Genomic DNA, 25,865 nt, shown 5'->3' on the forward strand with positions numbered 1-25,865 from the left:
TCAATTCATTTATTCATTAATGCATTCAACAAATATTTATTGAATACTATGTGCAACAACCAGAAGAAATGGAATTCTAAAGACAGAGATAAGATACCTCTGAGACACTTCTCAAACAGCCATCCTCTGTTTTTCTAGGGGGTTGTAGGGAGGTGTCATGAATAAGAACAATTAATGGAATTTAATAAATATCTAGTCAGGAATGGGGCTCTCCAGGCCTCTCTCTCTTTTGCTAACTGTTATTTGGAGATAAATCACAGCTAAAGGAACACAAAATATATATATTAACAGATCAATGAGTACACATCCAAAGGACTTGGGGTAATCTCAATTTTAAATATACTTTCTTATTTTCTCTAAAAGTATGCTCGTATTTGTCAGGTTGCATAGCCCAATGCTGACTTGGGACACAGCCAGCTAGACATGCACAGAGAGGGCATCTAAAGAATTCCTGGGTTTTCTCAACAGGAAATGGCAAATTAAAGGCTCCTTAAGCAACACTGAATTCAAGGGTAGTGAAGGCAAATCTAGGGCTCTGAAGCTCCTTGCGCAGAACTGCAAAAGAAGACAGGACAGGGCAGATCAAAGAAAACACACGGGCTGTTTTCAGGAAGGGAACTCTGTGGAGACATTTCTTTGGAATTTGGTAGAAGGTCAAATAGGACTAAATGAAGGGAAAATGAAGGAAGCTCATCCTGATCATTTTGTGAAGGTCAAGGTAACTTACACAAAGATTTGCATCAACCCCAGAGTCCTCATTTTGGAGCTCTAAGTAGCCCTGGTGTTATGTTTTTTGTTCTTTTAGAGAACAAACCATCCCATTCTTGGAAAATGGTCTTGGATATCTTCCAGGGTAAAGTGGTTATCGCTGCGCTACAAGTAGATGAAAAGGTTTATTCAGGGACACTTAGTCCTCATAGATAGTCCCTTAAGTTAAGGCACATTCTGGGGAATATGCCGCAATTCTATGTAAATGACATTCACAGAGACTTAATCTTCTTTATTAAATGGTTGAAGGTAGAGTTGCCTATTTAGAGTCACAAAAGTCTGGATTTCAATTTAGTTCTACCACTGGCTGACTGGGAAATCTGGGGCAAGCTGTGCGAACCTCTCTGAACCTGTGTCTCATTCACAGAAAGGCGACAGTCTCTTCTCCATAGAGTTTGTAAGAAGATTAAATGATCTAAAATATGTGAAAGTGCACTCAAAATGATATATGAATGATAGTTATCAGTACTCTTTACCAACATTCTTTGACCCAGGTGCAATGCTATGGAGAGAAACTATGCTAACCACAAACAAGGCAGGGCTCTTGACCAATGAGCTCAAAAGATATATTACACGATCATGTACTTCAAAAATATATTTACTCCTTGGTAACATCAAATTCTATTTACAGTGTGAGTTCCAACTTTTTATTCCAATTTGACTTTGACCCCTACAATAATTATAGATTTAACATAAATGGATATTACCGATTATTCTCAATAAAGTGGAGAGAAATGTTTTCTCTACCATCGTCTTCACTGACAAATGATCTTAAAAGTAAGGCCAAAAATAAAGCTATCATTAAAACGACAAAAAAAGTTCAATATTATCTCGTGGATGGTACTCATGTGATGTTCTTGCTGTATTTTCAGGTTTTTACCAAACATTTCCTGAGTAGCCGTTAAATATTCAAACCATGCTAAGTACTCTGGAGGATATGAAGATGATTAAGATACGGTCCACGCCCCAAAGACACACACTGGCTCATTAAAGAGAGGCGCTGGTAACAACTGATAAAAAGGCAAACTGTCAAGGAATTTTCTGAGAAAGGTCCGAAGTGCTCTGGGAATAGAGGCAAAAGACAGATTTCTTCCAACTGCAGGCATCTAGCAGGGCTCCATGGGGAAAGTTATTTTGAGCAATGTGACGGAGGATAGGTGGGATTCCTTTGTCAGATATGGCAGTGGTGGGTTAGAGGTTAGCAGTTAGGCTGAGACTCAAGGTTGAGCTTGACCCCAAAGGTAGATGAGGGCAGGATGTATTCAGAAATACTAGCTACAACAGCATGGCCGGAACACAGGGAGAACAAAAGAAGATGGCATCGAAAAAGCAAGTCAAGAGAATATTGTGGAAGGGTTTGAATGCCCCGCTAAGAAGCTTGATTTTTTTCTACATGCAGAAATCCAGTGAAAGGGGAATGCCATGATGGGTCTTGGTTCTGGCAAGATGTACAAGTAGAGTCATTATGGAGGATTTATTGGAAGGGTGGGAAAGAGACTAAAGGGAAGCCAACCAGATAAGGAGCTATGGCCATAGGTCAGAGGTGTTAAGAGCTAGAAGGCTCGCAGTGGCAGCAGGAAGCAATGGATGAGTGGCAGTTTGCTTTTTCATCCTGAAGTGGCATACTCCCGAGGGCACTGATCTCAGACGCACTGTGTTGCCTACATTAAGAGCTTTTGGTGCCTTGGGCTCAACCAAAGAGATGAAAGTACTTAAGACCCACAAATCTGAGCAACATCTACTTTAAATCCTTGCTTGGTGGCATTTGTCTGAAGAAGGCACATTGTGAGTTAGAAGTGATCATGTGAGAAGACTTTTTAAACCAAGGGACATGTGTCATAAGAAATGTAATACAGAACTAAAAGTCCAATGATTTGCATTATCCTGACACAATACAATACCCCAGATGTTTACATCTTTGTCCTCCCTGCAGTCATTGTGAGAGTTCTTTAGCCTTTTTCTCTTCTACAATTTCTGCTGTTTTTACATGACTGTGTTTTACAGGTGATGGCTGACAACTGGAATTGTCTCACTAACCTGCTATGATGGTGAGCATAAATAATAATTTCTGCGTTTGATGATGAAAAATAAGATGAAACAATTGGTTTCCCAATATGATCAAGCCAATAACCCTACTTTCTTAAATGTTTGAGGTAGATAATACGGCCAAACACATGTAAAAAAAATCGTATAATCATAAAATTAAATAACCTACTTTTTTCTTAATTTCTATTCCGAAATATAAAATCAAAGCCTTGGAGACACATGCAACAAGTCAAATACCACCATCAGCATTAATTCCTTCACACCTAAAATATGAGTTCTTCATCATACTATTGCATCCATTGTCTTCTTTCAGATAACAACAACAACAAAAAAAGAGAATCTGCAAATGGAGCTAAACAGATTATTTTAGAAAACAATTAGACATAAAATGACTCTAAGTGAAGATTCCTGGCACTTTTCTATGTGTGCAAGTGTATGCACTCTGCATACCAATGACAAAGCTAGAAAGAAAACTCACCTGTTTTCTTCCTCAAGATCTGCTAGGATTCTCTCTAGCTCCCCTCTTTCCTCACTCTCTAAGGAAATCAAGATCTGGGCAGGACTACGAGGCTGGCTCAGGGGGGAGTCCTGGTTCAAACTTTGGCAGTAATGCTGGATTAACAAATGTTCATCATCTCTGGAAAATAAAATCAAAGGTTTTGGTTTTTTCCCCCCCTTATTTTGCTTTGGGGGTTAGGGACTCAGGAGTTTATTTGAAAATAGAAACATTTATTTGCTCTTAACAATTAATTAGACCTTTTTTCCTGCTTATAAAGACCTTTTGGTACTGTTGAGGTTGTGATCTACCGTTCTACTGGTAACAAATCAAAGTGTTTTCTTGCTCAAATTTTCAAATGAAATTGATTGGCCTATTTACATGGATAAATGAAAGGCAGAATTACAGAAATACTGGGACTCTACGTTGATGTTAGTCAATAGCTAAAAAATATTAAAAGATATAATAATGGCTGTATAATGCTTTGGCCACCAAGCCTGTCAAGATAATCTGTTCACTAACCCACGCTATTGTTGTACTGAGTAGGAAAAAATACCTTGCAACTCTAAAAGTAACAGAGGAAATATTTTCTTAAGTGGAAGGCAGTGTAACCAAAAAGTATTGCTTCAGTAAGTCGGTTTTAACTTATATAAGTCATTGAGGCAGAATGACAACAACAATTAAACTGGAGATAAATGATTGTTTCATTCAGTTATCGTTTAGACAGAAAAACAAAAATTGAGGGGAAAAAAGCCATTAAGGTGACTGATTAAAAGAAGACTGAACATCTCATTCCTCAGGGCAGAGTTTTTTTAAATATAAGTTTTATTTATTTTTAAATTTATACATAATGGTTTTAAGGACTAATCTTGGGGGAAAAGGAGGCAAAAAGGCTTCTATTTGGGGAGGCAGCTACAATCTTTCCTGGAAACTAGGAACTCTCTAATACACAGGACAAACTTTTTTCCGAATGCATTGCTCCAAGCTCCTGAAAGGCCTGTTTACCTCCAAGTTATAAGAATTTTATTCTGTCCGTAATGACAGGCTAAAGCTCATTGTTTCTGGTTAGATATCATTAAGATGATACACTAATGTTCTCCTCTCCATACCCACTTAAGTTGAAAAATATCAGAAATTTAGGAAAAAGTGCTCCTCATTTGAATTATTTTTGTTTATCAAGCCAGTTACCTGGTTTAGATGTGAAAAGCTGACTAAAAATAATTATTGGGTATTAAAAACACACATTTAAGTGAAGTCAACCAATCCACCAAACCACTTCCCCAAACCTGCCCCTAAAATGCCATGAGTTTTTGCCATCCAACATTGAGTCAAAATGGATTTTATGTCCTCAGAATAAGCTAAAGCTTATTTTAAAATAAAACAAAAGCAGTTTTACCACCTAATTTATCACACTCATTCCAAATTCTGAAATTGTACTGCTAGAACTTCCCATGTTTAATTATAACCTAGAGTTGTAACTACACTTTTCTTCCTGTTCTCTTAGGCAGTCAATGAATGACAGCCACTGTTACACAGATACAACTTGAATTAATTTGAATGTGCTAGAGCTTCTAGTACCAAAATCAGTGAGCCAAAGAAGCACAAGCTATTTACATTTGGTTGATTCTTTGGCCACACATTTTACTGTTGAAGTATCTTATATATTAGTACCATTAATACTTTTTCCCATAGCTAAGAAAGATAAGGCATCACAGTTACAGTTGGGGAAAGGCTTTTTTGTTTGTTTGTTTGAAGGAACTAAGTCATATACAAATGACTGAGGGTTGACTTGATCCTTTATTATTAGCTTGATTGTTTATGTACCAGATGAGATTATTTATTCTCATATCTTCAATAACTAGCTATATATATGCCACTTTGATACTATTTCTTTTGGCCTAATCCTTATGAAGCTTCTTTTCTCATCTGAGCATGACTTTGTGTTGCCACACCAACTACATATGATACATTTACCATTCTTCCCTTTGTCTATATTCTCCAAGATGGGTGAGATATCCATACTTCATCAAACTAAAAAGGCATCATAATACTTTGACTAGATTTCTTCTCTTTATGTTATTTATTCAATTGGCAAATCCTTATTTTTTCCTTCATATTTGCTTCAATGTCTGCTCTCTCTACCTCAAGCCCTGGTCAGCATTTACTTGGTTCATGGCAATGTTCCTTTGTGCTCTGTATTGTGAACACTGCCCTTACTCTATAATGAAGCCTCAGTTTCCCTGCCATAGCTGTGTTCCCTGCTGCTTTTAGCACCACTCCATCTCCGTCCATAAAGTTTAACAGGGTTGGCTTATCATCCTGCTAACAACCTGCAACCTGAATTTGTACTTCTCCTCTGGAAACCCTTCAAAAGATTGCCTCACTTTATTTATCTTGTGAAGATGCTAAATCACAAAAATCTACTTCTCTGGATTTCTGAAGGAAAATGCCCAACTAACCTACCATATGTGAATAGCCATGCTACACCAAGATCACGTTTCCACTCCCCATGAGTGGAGAAAATACTACTTAGCCATGACTTTAAAATTAATATCCTATCCCTTTAAATATCTGGCAGGTTTGGTCAAAGATTAAGCATTACTATAAATACTTGGGACTCTGCAATTTGTAATCATATGGTATGAAATAAGTTTAAATAAGAATAAGGCAAACTATTTTTGCTACTCTGAATACTAATAATGCCAGAATTTGGATGAGCTCATTCCATGCCAGGGCATTAAGAATTATGGGAAAAAAGTAAATGAATGGCTCCTTAAAAGATCAAATGAATATGATGCTAATTCCTATATCCTGTGCTATCCTACCTCTAAATCCCTCAAAGCAATTTCATTGTCAGGAACATTTTGTAAAAAGAGATGGGATACTTACATGCTCTCATTAGGAGAGATGCTATCATTTAGATAAGATCCATTGCTGTTTTCCATTTCTGCTAGCCTGATAAAAAACGTAAAAGCTCATTAAAACTTATGTGACGTCTTAGAATCTATTCAAGACCTAATCGAACATTCCTGAAAACTAAAGGATAAATCATGGCAAGAAGAGAAAGGAATCCTTCAAATTAAAGGATGTGTGTGTTGGCTTAACCATTTGAGGCAGTGTGTGGTAGACCACAGCTAGTTAGTAGCACTACATTTATGATATAAATTCTAAGGAAAGTTATATTTCACTGTTTTCCCCCTACAGATCAGTCTTGCTTTCACTGAGAACAGGTCTTTGTTTCCAGAAGAAAAGCTTCCCTAACAATAAGTGCACTCCCTACCTTACACTACCCCTTGTCTTTTAAGACAATTACTACTTTCCACTGATGACAGACTTACACAGCTAGCTAATGCTTTTCACGATTGCTAAACATGTCCAGCAGTTAGAATACTGACAAAGGATGGATGCACAGTAAGCTCTCTAAACATTCTGCCGCCAATTTTTACCTTTAAAATCTTCTTCACCTCAGGCAATTACACAGGGGTTTTTTTGTTTGTTTGTTTGTTTGTTTACAACTAAAAAAAAAGTTAACCAAACTCTTACGGATTTAACAAGCAGAAAATATTTTAAAATTAGTAATTCAGTTTTTAGGTATAAAAATCATCTCAAACACAAAGAAGGTGAGACAGAAAAGTCCAAGGATTAGGAAAATTAATTATTCTCTTCTTTGCAGCATATCATGTAAAATAAATACACAAATGGAAAGCTGATGCTTTCATATTCTCCACATAATATAGTATCATTTTTTCATATATGAATGTCTGGTCTAGCAGTTTTCTAAGGAGGTTAAACTATTTGTAAGCCAATTTAGTAAATGTGTTCAGTATAAACAAAAACATAGCAAGGCTACCGGAAATGTTTAAAAGCCAGGGTTAGGGAAGACTATTCTGGACTAATGCTCTTGTTGGTGACCAAAAACAACATGCAGTGGAACGGCATGCACGTTAGAGGGCAAGTTGATTAGTAGGAATCAGACAAGTTTGGGGAGAAAAGAAAAGATTTGTTTAAAATATTATAGGTTAGCTTTCCTTGGTTAGTTATTTCAATCAATATTTGCCTGGCATTCAACTAGTCTCATACCTGCTAGCATAATGTTCAATGCGTGAATGAGTATCATCGTGTGAAAGCTGAGGGGACGAGGCAGGCCTATAAGGCAGAAAATGTGATTAGTCACAGATACCATCCAATAATGGAGAAAAAACCCACCACACAGTTATGTTATACACATGGCCTAGAATGCTTGTATTCTAATTCTATGGATAATGTATACATTTAGTTGCTCCTGTATCTTAAATATTATCAAGTATTTTAAAATCCAGGTTTGAGAGATGATTTCTCATACTTCTGCTTTTACTAAAAGCCATGAAGAGAGGCCAAAAGCTTCTCTGGAAAATTCCCATCGTAGAAAAGGTTGGGGGAGACAGTTTCTAGGAAGCATTTTGTCCTCCTACTTTGTAATTTCTCACATCCTATAGTTCTGAAATTGTGTTAGCACTATGTGGTTTAAAGTTTTAAATAGTTTACACCTGCGCCATTTATAGGCTATCTTCTTACTGAATCAAAGCTGTACATTTGCCTAGATACTTACAATTATTTTAGCTTCAAAGAGGCTACTCTAGTACAAGACTTCTTAAGACTCCATGTATCAAGATGTCTTGATCTATGCAATTTTGTAAAGAAGGAATGTATCTTCCAATCCAGCAGCAAGACTATACCACTAATTTCTAGCACAAAATAGAATGACCCTGGATTATATTGTGAGGTTTTAAAAAAGAATGACTAAATGTCATAGAACATCATGATATCTGGAATATTTCTTAGAGATACTGTGTGCTAAAACATAGGTGAGAAAATAAGAGGAGATCATTAGCAGGAATAGTCTATATGCTTTTTGTATATAAACACCTATCTTTTCTTATCTCCATAGGCTAGAATTCTGGTAGGGTTAACATTTTTTCATCCTTTCATATCTGATCTATTAATTATCCTTGAAGTTTTTATAGTATCTTTTGGATTAACCTCAGGAAAAAAACCATCTGTTCTGAAAACCAGTTTAGGCTTGTACTTTTTGTTTTAATTGGAATAGCACAAAAGGTCTCTTCCATTTCTCTGCTGACACAGAAAGCCCTTAGGTAAAGGCATAAATCCAAAAGTCAACGATAATGTAATTCAGAGAGGACCCTGGTTTAGCCCAGTGTCCAAGTAGCACTGAAGGACTTGGTTGAAACACTAAGGAGAATGTGTTTGTTTCTGATTACATTAAAAAAGAAAAAGATGTAGTTACCAGTAGCTAAGCTTGCATTAGAAAATGTGCCAGAAATTCATGTTTCTTAATATACTACAGTAAGAAAATTACGACACACTACAGCAAATAACTAGGGAAATGGAATTCTTCCCTGAGAGATAAAGGTCTTATTTATGAAACCAATGTCATCTAGGTCAAATGTAATCATAATTAAATTGAAACGAGTTATAAAGACATATAAATTGTCAAGAGGAAACAAAAGGATGACTACTCAATTTCATAAGCAGATCCAAAGATTTCCATGTGAATCTTCACTATAGTTTTGGAGAGTTAATCTGTTAATCTTCTAGAACCCTGGCATAGCCCATTATTAGAAAAATGCTAAGGTCTGTTTTGAAATCTTCACTGCAGATCAAGATAAATTAATACTTGGATTATTTGTATTATAAGAACTATCTTTTGGAACAGACCAGTCTTTCAATTACATATTTTTTAATAAGCAAAAAGCCTACCATCAGGGAAAATACATCAGTAGTGTTTTCCCTTATAATAGTTGCTATCCTGGAAGTGTGTAGAAGAAAGAAAGCCTAAGACCTTGGAGCATAAGTACACCAAGAAAAGTAGGCATATAAATCCAAAACACTTTAATACCATTTTATAGAGAAAATCTTATACAGAGCTTTAATTCTTAGCCTCGAGGATAATTCCATGTTATTTTTCTTATTAATATCCGTGGCGCCTATCACAGCATGCATAAGTACAAGAACTTATGATAACCAGAAATCTTAAAAAGTATACACAAAAAGAGGCACTTATTAAACCAGAAAATGAGCCAAAAGGGAGTACTGGTCAGAGATGAATCATTTAAAAACCAAGAATTAGTAAAAATACAAAGCCACTTAGTCCACAAACAAAACTAAGTGCAAAGCCTTCTAAAACACTTCCAAAAGAAGGTAATAATACTGTTCCCTGCTTCCCACTTCCTAAACACAAAACCATATACCCAGAAGGATTACTTACTATAAGAGTTAATGACCTACTTGGTCAATTCCATCCCACCCACCACCACCTTATCTTTTACGAAAACTCTATTAATTAAAAGCTGACATTCATTTAGGTTTCAATGCAGAATCGCTCAAAGAATATTGTTTGACTGGCTCACTTATGGACAAACAACATAAAGGCCTATGTTAGCTTTAGTTAAAAATAATATGACAAACACAAGCAAATAAGAGTTTAGTCTAAGGAAAACTAAACAGTCTGTATCTCTGGAAACTTTCAAATTCTGTGATCCATATCAAATGGATCAAATACTGTAATCATCATAGGATTTGTTAACATCAGATAAAATTCTTGCAAAATAAAACACGTTAGGATCTGGCTCTTATGCCTGAATAGGACGGCTTTGTAATATATTTTATATAGTATTTATAATCCTATGAATAAATACTTTAAATACAGTTACTGCTATTAAAGAAAACACAGACTTCAGTCTGCTAGGTTTGTTTTCTTCCTCAAAATTAAAACTTCCCACTATTTCTGAATAATCTAACCAACTCTTCATAAAAAGGCAAATTGGGAGGTGTGTTTTAGTTGTTAGAAAATATTTTTAAATAAAAGATGTTATTAATTTTAAAGTATGTCAACGTTTAAGAAAGACAAAATCTTCTACTTAAAATAAGTTAAACTGATTGTCAAAATTTTTTTCTCATTAGCTTACGTGTAGCTCCTTTTTGCCTTTCAAGGACTATTAATTACTCTTTGTTTATTATTTAGTGATACTTTCATCTATGTATTTGTAACAACTGTTCTTTAGCATATTTGTCGTTTGGATTTCTTACTTGGTTAAACTTATTTCAACACAGAGTAGATCCATTCACTTATCAGGATCCAATCAAGCTGAAACTGTAGTGTATCAACTCTTTAAAAGTTTCTTATTTATGAAAGGTTCTAACTTCTATAACAGACTACCTGGGTTAGGAAAAACAATTTCCAAGAGGCAGAGGACATAACTGAATCTAAATAACTCCCAAAGTTCTTTAAGCATGATGATTAAATAAATCAGATAATATACTACTTATAGCTACCATAGCTCAAAATTAAGGGGTGCAATAACGAAGTTTTAAAAAAGAAAGAGTAGCCTTCCACTTCCTTTAGGCCCATTAAAGACTGAAAATAAACCTCAATTAATAATTTGCATTTATCACGACAGGGTTTTTAAAAAAAGGATCTAGTTTAAATTAAATTACATGGTGGAACAATAAAAAAGATTTAATAAAAAGAAATTGAATTCTTACATAAGCTTATCTTCCGAATTGGTCCTTTCCCCTTTATACATAATAGAGCCGTCTGATTTTCAATAAATATTTTAATAAAGCATACTTTGAAGTACCAAAAGTTTGTTATAACAACCCTACATAATGTAGTTTTAAAATAGGCACTTTGTTTGCTAATATAGAAATCACAGGCCCCAAAAAAGAGTTTTCTAACATTATAAACTCTGAGATAAATCATCTGCTGGTATCTAACCTCAGTATTATTAATACACACCAATAGTAATAACAAAGAAATACTTTCCTCCTAGAGCAAATGTATGATTGTTTATGAGCTGAATATTTAGTTTGGAGAGGAGAGCAAAGTGAGTTTAGTTCAAAATTTAGAAAACCTTGTATATAATGATTAGTCAAATAGCACGGCATAACCTGATAAACAGTCCGCACACCTCATTAAAATTATTCAACCAAACTCAACATCATACTTTAAAACGAATTCTGCTGATTTTTAATAGTCCACTTATAACAGACCCTAAAGATTCTAAAAAGCATCGAATCTCAAGAAGTATGGCTAAAGAATGTTATTATGTAATCAGAAGGTTCTTCCTTGCTTTTATATGAAGAAATATATAAACATGTCTCCCAGGAATACAGCTAAAACTCCAATAACTTCTTTGATTATAATTTGAATTCAAGCCAGGATTTCTGCTGGTTTGAATTTCACCTGGTGGAGGAACCAAAAAACCCACTCTGATTCTCCTGATCTGTGTAGATGGTACTTTCAAAGTCTCATCAAGAAAAGAAAAAAAAAAAAAAACTGAAATGAAGGTAAGGGGAATTAATATGTCCATAAAACAAAACAAAACAAAACAAACAAATAAACAGAACAAAAGAAAACCAAGCGAGCGAATGTGTTGGTGGTAGCAGCACCCTTCAGCAAAAGTACTCACGCAGAATCTACCGGCCAGAAGTTGATCAGAGTAACGGGACTGCAAAACAAAAAATGAGGTGGTGAAGAGAGACACATGCAAACTCAGCCGCAAAAAAATTTACTGAAAGGTCAAAATAAATAAAATCCAGCCAATTAAGTATGAACCATGGAAAGCAATAGCCAAACCAAGGTGTAAAGTGAATTAAAAGAAAAACAAACAGTTGTGTGACTGCCGTCAGAGTTAAGGCAAGAAAGAGGGGCAGGTTGAAAAGAGGTGAAGACGTCCCCTTTGATCTTGAGAATCATTACTACTTACTGTGAAGTAGTTTCCTGTGACTATATTTTCTTTTGAGTAGAAACAAGTGACTAGATATGACCACACAATGAGATACAAAAAGACACACATTTACTGACTTGTGAGAGAGGAAAATCAAAATGAAATACTGGAATCACTCATTTGTAAACAGTCCCCATATTTCTTATAAGGCTTGTAAGGCAATTAGTGGCTGTATTGTGTTGTGGTTTTTTTGTTTTTGTTTTTTTTTTTTTTCCCCTGTGAGATAAAGTTTAACTTTTGGAAAAAGAAATTGTCAAGTGACGTGGGAAAGTGGCAAGTGGACATCAGCTTATTTTTCTCTTTTCAGCTAAGGTAAATAAAAAGAAAGAAATAGAAGAGACTGTTTGCATTTGGGAGTGAAGGAGGGTGTTCAGCTGAGAGGAGTTCAAATATACATCAAACAAGAGTTTGTTCTGCTTTTGCCACTACTCACGTTTCCATGTTGTCCCCCTCTAAGACAGTCTGCACTGGCAGGTAGCCCATTCGGGGATGCTTCGCAAAATACCTTTTGGTTCGAAATTTGTTTTTTAGTACCTTGGCAAAGTCTCGAACATCTTCTCCTGATGTAGTCTAAAAGGGAGATCATGGTGAGATCAGATTTAGGACAGTATGATTTCAAAACTAATGACCACTCCAGTCTTCTGCCCCATGACACTTGTTTTGTAATTAAGGAGAGTGTTGTGGTTGCGAGCAAAGGCTTTGGAATCAGACAAATGGGGCTCTGAAATCAGGTCTGGCATGTACTAACTTGGGTGAGTTATTTACTTCTCAGAGGCTCTGATCATCAGTAAAATGGGAGCAACAACAACTCAACACGTTGTTATGATAAATAAAAGAAACATGCAAGCTTACTAGGCTACTCAATAAATGGTAGTTTATAGGTCTTAAGGTCAAAAAGGTGACATTAAATTTTACCACACTTTATGGTATTTTAAAAACTACTTAGTACATAATGATAGCGTGCTTCACCCACTAAATTTCGGTCTATTCATAGCATGGTACATTCTCAATCACTGACCATCTCTATAAGAGGAATAAAAGTGAGAAAGGCAAATATCTGGGAGGATCACTCTGATGATGGAAGAGAGAGATGCTCTAAAGCAGAGCTTCTCATACTTTGTTGTGTATGGGAACCAGCTGCAGATCTCGCTAAAATGCGGGTTTTGATTTAGAGCATCAGGAGTTGGGGCCTGCGGTTTTGCATTTCTAATAAAGACCAAGGTAATGCCAATAGACATATAATTGTTGGTCAACAGACCATATCTTGAATAGCAAGCATGTAAAGTTTAGAGAAGAGGAGATTGTAAGAATTAAAGAAAGAGAAGAGAAACATGAAGGGTGGCTCTACAGTCAACAGGGACAAGGTTTATTTTAGAGAAAACAAACCTGAGAGGAGCCTGTCTTTAATTCTTACGGAGATTTGTACTCAGGTCTGTCTGGCCACCAAGTCTACATCCTTGCCATTTCACTAGTGATTTTTCACAGTTCTATTGGCCACTTAACATTTTCCTAAAATAACATCTTAGGAGATGGCTTCAACTCTTACTTATAGAACCTCGAGCAAATTATTTAACCTCAGGACCTCAGAGTCCTCATCTGTATAGAGGGGATAAAAATCATAGTACTTATTTTACACAGGTTAGTTTAAAAGGTCAATGCCTAGCATTTAGTAAGTGTTAGCATATAAAATGGATTTTTAAAATGGATTTTAAGATGTCACTAGTATACAGGACAGATAATAGGCGAGCAACATTGATTAAAAGTGGTAGGTTATGAATTTGGGGGAACCTAGAACCATCCCCCATACTCAACACGCCTCATGGCCATAAGATCTCCCCACACGACCTCTAAGGCTGTGCAAAATAAATGTGAAAACGTCTTCAATACAACCATGCACACAGAATGAAAACCCTATTTATTCATCCAACAATATTTATTGAGCGTCTATCATGTTCCATATGTGCCAGGCACTCCCCTAGGCACCAGGGATAGGGTAAATCCTGAAGCCTACAGTTGAGAGCCACTTTAGCTGGGGAACATCTGGGGAAGTGACAAATCACAGCATTATACATGATCTGCAGTATTGTACAAAACTGAAATTTATCCCAGGTGAACTAACTCTCACATCAGGCAGGCTTCAAACTTACCGGAGTGCAATATTCCACCATGGGATAGTGCATTTTATGGCCTTTTGCAACTCGACCAGAAAAAAAGCAGCTTTGGCAGATGTCATAATTAAAGTGCTTTAGACTCCTGTACCTGATAAAGAGCAAAAACAAACACATATGTATTTCTTCGAATCAAATTCCCAAAGAACACTCTTTAATAAACCTTCTACCACGTTCTAATTTGAGAAACAGAATGCAATGTTCATTAGTCCCACAAGGTAAGTGATTAACTTCCTACCTCCAGATTTTTCCGGTGCCTTTCCTACAGTATCAAAACATTTTGGCAGAAAGATTATCCTATAAACACATGGAAGGAGGGAAGAAAAACTCAGCTCTTATTTAAACTCCACTAGGAGCTCTTTGAGATTAAGTAGGAAGGTACTGGCAAATTTCCAGTCTTTTGAAAACCAAATACTCAAATTTAAAAGAACTTCCAGGAGAGACAGACTTATGCTGTGCATGCCCCTTACCCATCATGGGACAAAAGTTTTCTGAAGCAATTATTTTCAAAAAATTGTCAAGATAAAGCAATTTCACAAGACAAAAGAAATGTGAAAAAGAACTTTCAATTAAAACAAGTCTCGCTTTAATAATGTTTTCTAATTGACTGATACGATTCATCTTCAGTTACTCAAATGACCTCTTTTAGCTCTCTCTCTTCAGAAATCTCTCACCACATTACCTACAAATGATAACTGAAGCCCCAAGAGAAGATGAAATTTGGATTAGATGGAGGAATTTATAATCTGTAAATACTAGTTGGTACATTTCCTCCATTATCAGAATGCGATATTCTTTGTTTCATACTCTCCTGCCTTTTGCTTTCTCAGATAAGAACCTTAGCCAATTCAAATAAACATATTTCTTATGTCACATACGGGGAAGTGGGAAGGAAAGCTATCTTTTTTAGATTCCAACCATCTTTCAAGAGGGGGAAAGGAGGAATGAGAAGTGCTGAGTCCTAAAATAATATAATATGATAAGGGCAAAAGAATTGAAGGTGAAAGTGCTCTTTCAGATCCTCCAAAGCATTCTTCTTCTTTATTTTATAAAAATTTCCCTTGTATACAAAGCCCACTTAGCTAAGGAAGCAGAGAAAAGGTAGCTTAAGAAATCTAATGCAGTCACTGTGGCTTCCCTTCCCCACTCCCCACCCCCATGTTATCATTTTTACCTGCCAGGAAACCAGGAAGGAAAGAAGGTATCCTTTGCAAGCAGTACCTACTCACTGTTGTCTATCTAGGCTTCAGAAACCTCTAAAAGTTTTTGTAAAACCTCTTTGTAAACAGCATGACTATGGAAGGATAAACACCAAAAGTACAAAAGCACTATGAATAAAAAGCATGAACAGTACAAGGCAGTTATTAGAAAATAAAGTAACAAAACCAGTTCACACGTAACTGGAAAAGAGTGTTTACTTAGCTGCTAAGTGGATTCTGCACAGGCATAGACCATATAGCTAGTTTACAACTTTGTGGCCTGTTCATCACTATAGAAACCTTGATGTTGATTCACACATTTAAGGACATCACAGTTTCAGAATTAGGATTTAGGATTAATGTTAAGTGAGATTAATTCATTTTAAAAAATCCTGTCTCCCCAAACAGGTCAGCAGGGCTAAAGATTTATTTAGCCTTGTTTTCCATGATATTTTAAGACTATCAGAATAACCTGCTACGTTTCCTATCTCTTTCACTTATGAATGTATAAGGACTGGTTGTTTTTTAGCTGCTTTGTGAATCTTCCATTTACTTGCATACTTATTATTCCTTTAGAAGTTCATTGGGATACTATACAAAGAATGTAATCAGATTCACAGATAAAGAAGCAAGTTCTAAGATGCTGAAAACAATTCTTGTTACTTAAGGGAGGAAAAAAAATGGTGTAAAGTGAATGTGAGACTGAGCTACTATTATGGTTCCTCCCAGAATAGAATCATCTCTCAGTTTTATAACTGATTCTTGGGAAGTTTCTATAAACAGGAAAGACCGTGAAAAAGGAAAGATGGTAAAAATGTTTTGGTTCCAGGAAGGAGGTACAGTTCATCTGTGATACCTCCATGAAGACACGCACTTTGGCCCGCTTAACCAAAAATGTGGCTCTGAAGAGCTGAAGAGTGAAGGTGGGAAGGGACACCAGCCTAATAAGTGAGATCCACCAAAATAACCTAGCGATCAGGAGGGTGACAGGAATGATCAATGTTCCAGCCCAATCACCTTCTCTCCCACTTTGGAGAGGGGACGAACTAACAGCAGCTGGCACAGGAGATAAAAGATCAAGTCATAAAAAGGTGAAAAATTATGAGAAAAAAATGACATTTTTTTTTTTTTTTGCTCCTAATACCTGAATCCAATGATTGGACACTCCTTGCAGATGTTACATTTGGCCTGATGCTTGGCAGTTTCTGCAGCAGCCACTCTGTGCAGGACGGGCAGCCACACCATGGACTGGGGTTCCAGTCTCATCCAGTCTAGGAAGAGGGCCGCTTCGATCTCTGGCTTATTATTAGCCTGCAAAGACAGGAGGGAGAGAGAAGGAGGGCAAAAGGATGAAAGGAAAGAAGGCAAGATGGCAAAGGAGGTGTATATCAGTTCGATTAATAAGCTAAATAAAAAAAGAAAGAACAATGGTTGCAAAGCTAGGCTGGCTTTTCACAGCTTGTTTCTGCAAATGCTCCCTAATATCCAAAGAGCTACCTACTCCTAAGGCTTTGGTAAACTGCCATTACTCTTTTTGGCTACTAGATGACCACAAAAGAAAACAAAACCAACAAACGAGAAAGGTAAGCAAACTACACACCTGAGCGAGACTATATTTAGCTTTAATTTTTGAACTGATACATAAAAAGTTAGCCAGAAGTGAAATGCAGGTGTTTACTGATAAAATTTCAAAGGAGGGGGACAATTGATTTTTTTCTTCTAGAGAATCTGTTTCTCACAGAATCATAATGAGGGGCTTTAAAAATCATCTGTTTCCAAAGCCTCATCTAATAGACAAGCAAACTGATTTTGTAGACCAGAAAAGTAGCTTTTCAAAGGCCATACAGCTAGCAGCAGAGCTGATAATAGAATCCAAACCCCTTGGCTTAGCGCTGTTTTCATGATGCCCTGTTGATTCTGTCTGCCTCTCTATTTCTCTCTCTTTTCAAAGTCTAAATGTAAGAAATACCATTCATCCCAGACAGGACAATGATCTCAACAATCTCAAAATACCATCATTTGATTTATATGTTACTATATTCATGAATTTTAATTATACCTTGTTTTTTTCAACCCTATAGGATTGTTTTAATTTTTTATATTGTTAGATAGACTGACCCATATATTGACTACTTTTTTGCTCTTCATTGCTTTCTTTCATCTCAAATCTTCCATCTGGGATTGGTTCTGCCTGAAATATGTCCCTTAGAATTTCCTTTAGCTGTTGGTGGTGCATTTCTCAACCTTCGTTTGTCTGAAAATACCTCCTTTCTTTTTTTTTTTTTTTAAAAATCCATATTCCTGATAGTGATCTTCATTAAATATAATTTTTTTTTTTTGAGACTGAGTCTATCTCTATTGCCCAGGGTGGAGTGCAGTGGCGTGATCTCGGCTCACTGCAATCTCCGCCTCCTGGGTTCAAGCGATTCTCATGCCCCAGCCTCCCAAGTACCTGGGACTATGGGCACACGCCACCCCACCTGGCTACTTTTTGTATTTTTAGTAGAGATGGGGTTTCACCATGTTGACTAGGCAGGTCTCGAACTCCTGACTTAAAATGATCCGCCCGCCTCGGCCTCCCATTAGTGCTGGGGTAACAGGCGTGAGCCACTGCGCCTGGCCTGTTTGATTGATTTATTTATTCAATCAATAAAATGTTTGATTGAATGGTTTTGGGGTCTCATTTTTATTTTGTTTTTGAATACTGAAATATTACCCCACTTTCGTCTATCTGTGTTGCTGCTGAGAAGTCAATAGTAAAGATGACTGTTGCTCCTTTAAAGATAATCTATCCTTTTTCTATCTTGTGCTGTTTCTAGGATTTGATTTAGACTGCTTAGGATTCACTGGACTTCTTAAACCTGTGATTTAGAGTCTTTAATCAGCTCTGGAATCTTCTCAGTCATTCTCTCAACAAATAGTGCCTCTTCTCCATTCCCTCTCTATTCTACTTTCAGAACTCTGTTAGATAAATGTTAGACTTCGTCCATCTATATTTCTCTGAACAGGACTTTCCTAGTTCCCCCCTCTCTGCCCCACATCTTTTTAAAACATCCTTCTGTGCTTCATTCTTATTAATCCCTTCTGCCTTACTATCTGGGTATCCATTTCTCTTGGCAGTCTGCTGTAAACCCATAAAGTTTTAAATTTTGATTATTGTACTTTTGATATCTAGAAATACTACTGGGTCATTTTTAAGGTAACTTCTCAGGTTTGTGGTTCCCTGTAGATATTTTTCAATGTTGTTTTTTATTTTTCTAACTGCATAAACATAATTAAGAAAATAATCTGTCTAATAATTCTGGAATATGATGTTATCGTAGGTCTGCTTCTACGGCTTGCTATTTCTTCTGGTTCTCATTCACCTTGATTTCTTTCTTTTTCCACCTTGATTTCTTGTGTGCTTAATATGTTTTTTTTTTTTTTTTTTACTACATACTAAATTGACCTTACAAATATTTTCTAGAGATAAATAAAAGTTTGAGCCTAGAATAAAAAGTGCTTTCTCCAGAGATGATTTTCATTTGCTTTTGCCAAGAACCAAGAAGCATTACTTATTCCACAGCCAATTTCAGTTGAATATATGACATGGGAATACTTAGTATCACACAAGTAATGGGTATTTGAGCTGCAAACCCAAGTTGCTTCTCTTATAATGTGGTTTGCTAATAAAGGACATATCCACATTTCAGATAGAAAGACAGGAGGGTTTAGACTGACAGGTCATTTGGCTTATAACACTGATCACCTCAACAGTACTCCAGTCATTACCCCTATTTCTAAATTTAGCAACACTATAATAAACTGTTTAACTTTGGATTTCCTAGCTGCAAAATGGTATCAGTTCAAACTTCTGATCAAATGCTACTGTTTACCAAAGACCTAGAATCAATCTAAATGCCCACCAATGGTAGACTGAATAAAGAAAATGTGGTACATATACACCCTGGAATACTATGGAGCCAGAAAAAAGAATGAGATCATGTTCTTTGCAGGAACATGGATGGAGCTAGAGGCCATTATCCTTAGCAAACTAATGCAGGAACAGAAAACCAAGTATTGCATGTTTTCACTTATAAGTGGGAGTTAAATGATGAGAACACATGGGCAGATAGAGGGGAAAAGCACACACTGTGGCTTATCAGAGGATGGAGGGGGGGAGGAGGGAGAAGATCAGGAAAATAATGGGTATTAGGCTTAATACTGGCGTGACAAAATAATCTGTACAACAAATCCCCATGACACAAGTTTACCTCATAAGAAACTTACACAGGTACCCCTGAACTTAAAAGTTAAATTTTACAAAGCTGTTGCTGAGCACTTTTCTCTGTGTAGAGTTCCATCACAGAGGTACTTTGTGGAAAAAAGTGTTTATAAAGATTTATGGAATCTAAAAATGAAAAAGATCATGCAAGTCAACTCATCCTTTTGGCATGGCACCACAGAGCCGTAAGACTTTCAGGATTCATCGAGTCCAAACTTACCCATGCCAGTGTGTGCTTACAGCCACTACACCACCCATGTGAGAGAGCTAGGAAACATCCTTAGAAGGTGATCTTGAACACCTATGTCCAGATACCCCTGTCAAAAGTGCTGCATCACATTGAGCTGAAATCCATCAGCACAGCATATAGAAGTTCCAGAGTTAAACCACTGGAGTTCACCACTCACTGGCTGTGTGACCTTAGGAAAATAACTTTAACTCTCTGTGTCTTAATGTTTCTCTGCTACAAAGTGGAAATATTAATAGTGCCTACTTCATAGAGTTATTTTACGATTACATGAGTCAACAAATGAAAGGCAATTGGAACCGTGTCTCACACATAGCAAGAATCATGTTTGCTATTGTTATTGTCATTATTATTATCCATCTGACCAGCAACCCAGAAGTTCTTGGTCTTTGAACAGCCCTTTAAATATTTTACCAGAGCTGTCTTGTCTGTCCATGCCTCTTCATTCCTATTCTTTTTACTTCTTCTTCACATGACATGGCTTAGTTTGCCATTGTCATTTAGAAAACTATTCTTCAAATATGATTGCTGAGAATGTACCTCTATTTCTCCGGACAGTGTAACTGGATTACTTTCTTTTGTTCTGTACCGTAGGCTCACATAGGGTTCCCACTCAACTAAAATCTCTGAGTCAGTGTTTCCCAGTATGTCCAGCAGATCAATCGTCCAGCAAAATGCTTCATGAGAAGGTCAAATTAATTAAAGAAACATTGCACATTATATCTGCCTCTTAAAATTCTTAGTGCACGTTAACATATTAAAAGCTGAGAAGGTCATCAGTAAAGAAACATGTTAATCAGCTCTGGAATCTTCTCAGATTCTCAGAGAGAGAGAGAAAGAGAGAGAGAACAAGCAAGAGTGACTTCTGAAGGGGCGATTTAATAACAGTTTTCAATTATGTGAATGGCTCTCGCATAGGGGCCTGTGACCAGCTGTTCGATCTCTCCAGTAAGGACAGAACAAGAAGAAACAGACTTAAGCAGCATGAAGAATTTAGGCTGTAGCTCATACGGAAGAATTTCCTGATGCTGAAAGTTGTTAAAGCATTAGTGTGAATTACCAAGGGAGGCTGTAGAATGTTCTACTCTTTCAAAATACTATAGATTCTTCTGTGCTTTAAAGGTTGAACATTCTCGAATTTCTTTCTAGCCCCTAAGATGCAAGATCCATCATGTTGGCTCTTTTAAAACTGCTCACCTATGCCAACTGACAACACTGAAGACAAGGTACAGGGATTCACATTCTCATTCTGTTTCAATCTTTCATTTTTATGACAAACTATTCTGTATCCTAGTGGTATATTCCCTCTCCTTTTGTCTGGCAATAAATAAGGAAAGAATTAAAAGCCAGGCAAGCTTCTGTAAAGACCTAACAGAACTAGAATTAAACCCAGCTAAAATTACATTTCGATCATTCCAGAAAAAAATATATAGGGATAGATTGGAATAGCAGGAAGTTATTAAGGTCAAAAGATAAGTATGATGGAATTCATTGGACTGAGATAATCTTTGTAAGTACCATTATTTGTTGAGATACATGTAAGTCTCAGATATAATCCCCTCTCAGTATCAAGGGTGACCTTGTCCTCATCTCTAAACACCAGTTTCAAGCCATGCAAGCAAAATCTCTTGGAAAGGTCATTTAGCCCTGGGTTGTTTTGTTTGTTGGCTTTGTTTTGCTTTTGCTGTTGTTTTGGCAATAACTCCATTTTCCCCTTCTATGTCATGCACACACAAAAAGCAAAGCTATCACAGCTCCTTCCATTATGATAGTCACAGTTTGGAATTATGTTGGGTTTCTCCTCTTTTTCTGTTGGTCCTCACCTGCCAGAAACCATCCATAACATAAAAGCTAGGGGAAGGAATCAGTTGTCATTACTACTGCTCTGTCACAGCACACTGGAGGGTGGCTTCATACAAATATCACCTTTATACAAATATAACAAGGTATACACACAGTTAAAGAATTCTCAATATCTAGAATTTCTAGCAAAGGGATTTAACTATCAGTATAATAAGTTCAAAGGGCATTACATGGCAAGTTTGGAGGTAGGAGAGTTGCTGGGGTTCCGAGTAACTTTTGGATTTCTTTGATGTTGTGCTTTCTTTCCATAAATCCTTGGACACTGATGGACCAACTGCCTGCCAGGAGGTCCACCTGAATATTCATTTTTCTCTCAAGGTAATAAAATTAATTCATGGCTACAGAAGAAATGCAATTAAGTATTTCTCAGCAAGCCCTGCATCCCAGCTACCATAAACATATATGTTGTATTTTTAGGAGAAGGCAATTGGCATTTCAATTGTGAGGTTTGTGAAAACCATGTGAATACTTAATAAACTACAATAATTAGTACAGTCATCCCTCAGTATATGCTAGGGGTTGCTTCCTGGCCCCCCGCAGCCCCGCTCCCACGGGGCTGTTGAGATACAGCAAAATCCACCCATACGCAAGTCCCACAGTAGGCCCAGCTGAACCCCTATCCGCAGGTTTCACATCTCTTGAATACTGTATTTCTGATATGCATTTGGTTGAAAACAATCCACTTATAAGTGGACCCACACAGTTCAAACCTATGTTTTTCAAGGGTCAACTCTATATAGACAAGTAAACATTGGGCCAGAGACTGTGCCCAGTAATTCTCAGATAACAAGAAACCACCATCCTGGAAACAATACATAACGATACCTCCTCAATTTCTTTCCTAAATTGCAGATTAATTAAAGACAGGAACTATACTTCTGGAGTCTCTGTTAAAATCTGCTGAATTGAACAGTGGGTGGGAATTCACTGCAATATGATCGCAAGAAATAAAAGGAAGATTATAAAATCTGTATGAAGTCAGAATTTTAAAAACCTGCCTAGTCATCCTGAAGAGCAAAAACATACACTTATAAAGATTTTGTAAAGAGTAGAAGACAAAATAAGTTACTTTCTCAAACTGTCCAAAATTTACTTTATAGATTAAAGTAAATGTCCTTGTGTTGGTTTCTATGTGATGGTATCACACATAAAAGGCTAACAGACGTCATCTGGACTTAGAAGGTATGTACAGAATGATCTGGCTTAAAATATACGTACACACAAACTTCACACTTGGGGCCCTTGAAAGGAACTGCACAGGCAGATAGCTTTTCTCTAGGTCAGTGGTTCTCAAACGGAAATGATGCCGTACCCCAGAGGAAATATAACAATGTTTGGAGTGCCGACCAAAAAACATCAGAGAAAAACATCTCCAAATATGTTGAATTTATTTTGGAATTAGAAATGAGGATTACAACCCAAGATGCATCTGAAGAGGAGACTGTAGAGGGAAACTTTTATTGGTAAAAGCAGAAGTTTACATAAACTGCTTGGAAACATAGTTCGTTTCAGATGCTCAACGCCAGAACTGGTGTCAGTTTATTAGTGGAGATGCCATTACTGGGCAGATGTTCTTTTGAGAGCATATTATGTGCACTGCTGCAGTCCTAACAGAGGAATTTCTTGTGGGGAGATTTTAGAAAGTCCTTGAGACAGTCTTTATCTCAGGCATGTAACCACGAACCCTCCTCCTTTCATGCTGTCCTGGCTCTAGTTAGTTTGGGACTGACAAAAAGTGATTTCATCCTGGTATCTTTTACGGGAGACATTTTTGGTTGTCACAACTGGGCGGGGGGAGGGGGTGCTACTAGCATTTAGTAGATAGAGGCCAGGATTCTGCAAAACATCCAGCAGTACACAGGGCAGCTTCCCACAACAAAGAACTGGAATGATTCGGGCCAAAGCATCAGTAGCACCAAGGTTGAGAAACCCTGCCCCAGTGTTAACATCTTATATAACCATATGGTTCACTTGTCAAAACTAAGAAATCAACATTGATTCATCACTATTCACTGAACAACAGACTTCCCTGAGAGTCCTGCAGGGCATTTAATAAGCCGGCAACTATCCTCTACAACACAGAAATTGGGAGGCTACCATAGGCCTATTCAACTGCCGAAATGCCACACTGGTTCATAAACTGAGCGTAGAGAGAGCAAAAGGGAAATTAAAAGCCCCAAACTAGAAGTCACAAGGAAACATGCTAAAATTGTAGACTCAGATTTGAAATCAAGTTGCTTCTCAAACTGACAACTCTATGCAGTGTATTCCAGGATAAACAGTTGCAGAAATTTATTTATTTAATCATGGCAAATAATTATCCCAAGCAAGGTAAAGCAGGTCTGCTAGTACAATGTGTGTGTGTGTGTGTGTGTGTGTGTGTGTGTGTGTGTGTGTGTGTGTGTGTTTTGATTTTACTTAGTACAGGTCATAACCATTTAGAGAAAAAATAAGAACTAAATATGCAAATATTAAATACATACATATCCATAAATAGAATTTCTAAACATTTTTATTGACAGAAAAAGGTAAATTTATGGAAAACATTGTGGGCAAACCACAGATTTTTAAAAAGGGTGATCTCTCCTTTGTGGCTGATATGGTTTGGCTGTGTCCCCACCCAAATCTCATCTTGAATTATAACTCCCACAATTCCCACATGTCATGGGAGGAGCCTGGTGGGAGGTGATCGACTTATGGGGCTTGGTCTTTCCTGCGCCGTTCTCGTGATAGTGAATGAGTCTCACGCTATCTGATGGTTTTTAAAATGGGAGTTTCTCTGCACAAGCTCTTTTTTTGCCTGCTACCATCCACGTAAGTTGTGACCTGCTCCTCCTTGCCTTCTGCCATGATTGTGAGGCCTCCCCAGCCATGTGAAACTGTAAGTCCAATGACCCTCTCTCTTTTGTAAATTGCCCAGTCACAGGTATGTCTTTATCAGCAGCATGAAAACGGACTAATACAGTGGCCATTTTCATTTGCTATTTTCATTAGTAACATGTTCCCTTCATAAATCCAAAAAATCATTTCAATGTCATTGCCATTGTTAATAGGTATTGGCATTAATAGCTGACAACTCAACTTTTCTAGCCCTCATTATAAAAAGCCTTAGCATTTGGAAAGATTTGCTGAATTTAAATTTATAAAAACTGTTTTTTGAATTACAGTCTGTACACAAAGATTTAAAACTACAAGGAAAATGGTTAGTCAGGGTCAGACAGTATAGGACAGGCAGTCCCTGACTGTTCCCTGATCTGTTGTTACAATTTCTTTAACAACCTCTAAATCTACCAAGGGCATCAGTGGAATATTTTACATAAGAGAGAAGTCTGCACCAGCAAAGAACATAAAAGGAGGAACAAGAACAAGTTGTAAAGAATATTAATGACTCTTCTTCCAAACAATCCCAATTTTTATGAAAATCAAATGAGTGATAAAAAAAAACTCTATAAAACTATACAAAACCTGCACGTAACAAATAAAACAGAAGGAAGGTGACATTTTGATCCTCTTAGACACAAGATACTTGGGTTTTACCTTTGAGTTACTGAGGAAACTATAGTGTAGGGACACAAGGGATCATTTATATGAGGTTGTACACAATGGTTTTTCACATCTTGCTCTTAGTGTGTGTTTCCATTCAGAGAACAGTTGGTCTCATGTGAAATGCCACACTCTATGTACAAGACTGTTTTCTAAATCTTATAGCTCTGTTACAAGAGTTGTTACCCAGAAGATCAGGTAAGACTTCGCTGATCATGGCCAAGCTTTGAAATAAGTACAATAATCCATTTCCCTTTCGGCCTTTATAACATTTAGCATAGAATCAAAGAAACTTAGGGATAAGTAACTTTTGAGATAACCTGTTTTAACTTTATGTTACAGATAAGAAAAGGCCCAAAGAGGTTAAGGAAACAGCTTAAGATTATCTATGATTTTAATACTTAAATATATGCTTAAAATAGTCTTAAAAAGACAGGACAGAAGTGATTTCCTATGGGAAAAAGCAGGGTGATCCCTAAAATCTT

General features: G+C 36.8%; 1 protein-coding gene across 1 annotated transcript in view; it reads right to left on the reverse strand.

The window, feature by feature from the left end:
* Positions 1–25,865, reverse strand: part of DMD (dystrophin) — a 147,636-nt gene that overhangs the window by 46,969 nt on the left and 74,802 nt on the right. The window contains 6 exon segments of the mRNA NM_001132294.2: positions 3,293–3,451; positions 6,200–6,265; positions 7,391–7,456; positions 12,530–12,666; positions 14,244–14,355; positions 16,608–16,774. Coding sequence (NP_001125766.1) covers positions 3,293–3,451; positions 6,200–6,265; positions 7,391–7,456; positions 12,530–12,666; positions 14,244–14,355; positions 16,608–16,774 — 707 coding nt within the window.

This window comes from Pongo abelii, chromosome X, assembly GCF_028885655.2.
Source record: "Pongo abelii isolate AG06213 chromosome X, NHGRI_mPonAbe1-v2.0_pri, whole genome shotgun sequence".
Taxonomy (NCBI): Eukaryota; Metazoa; Chordata; class Mammalia; order Primates; family Hominidae; genus Pongo; species Pongo abelii.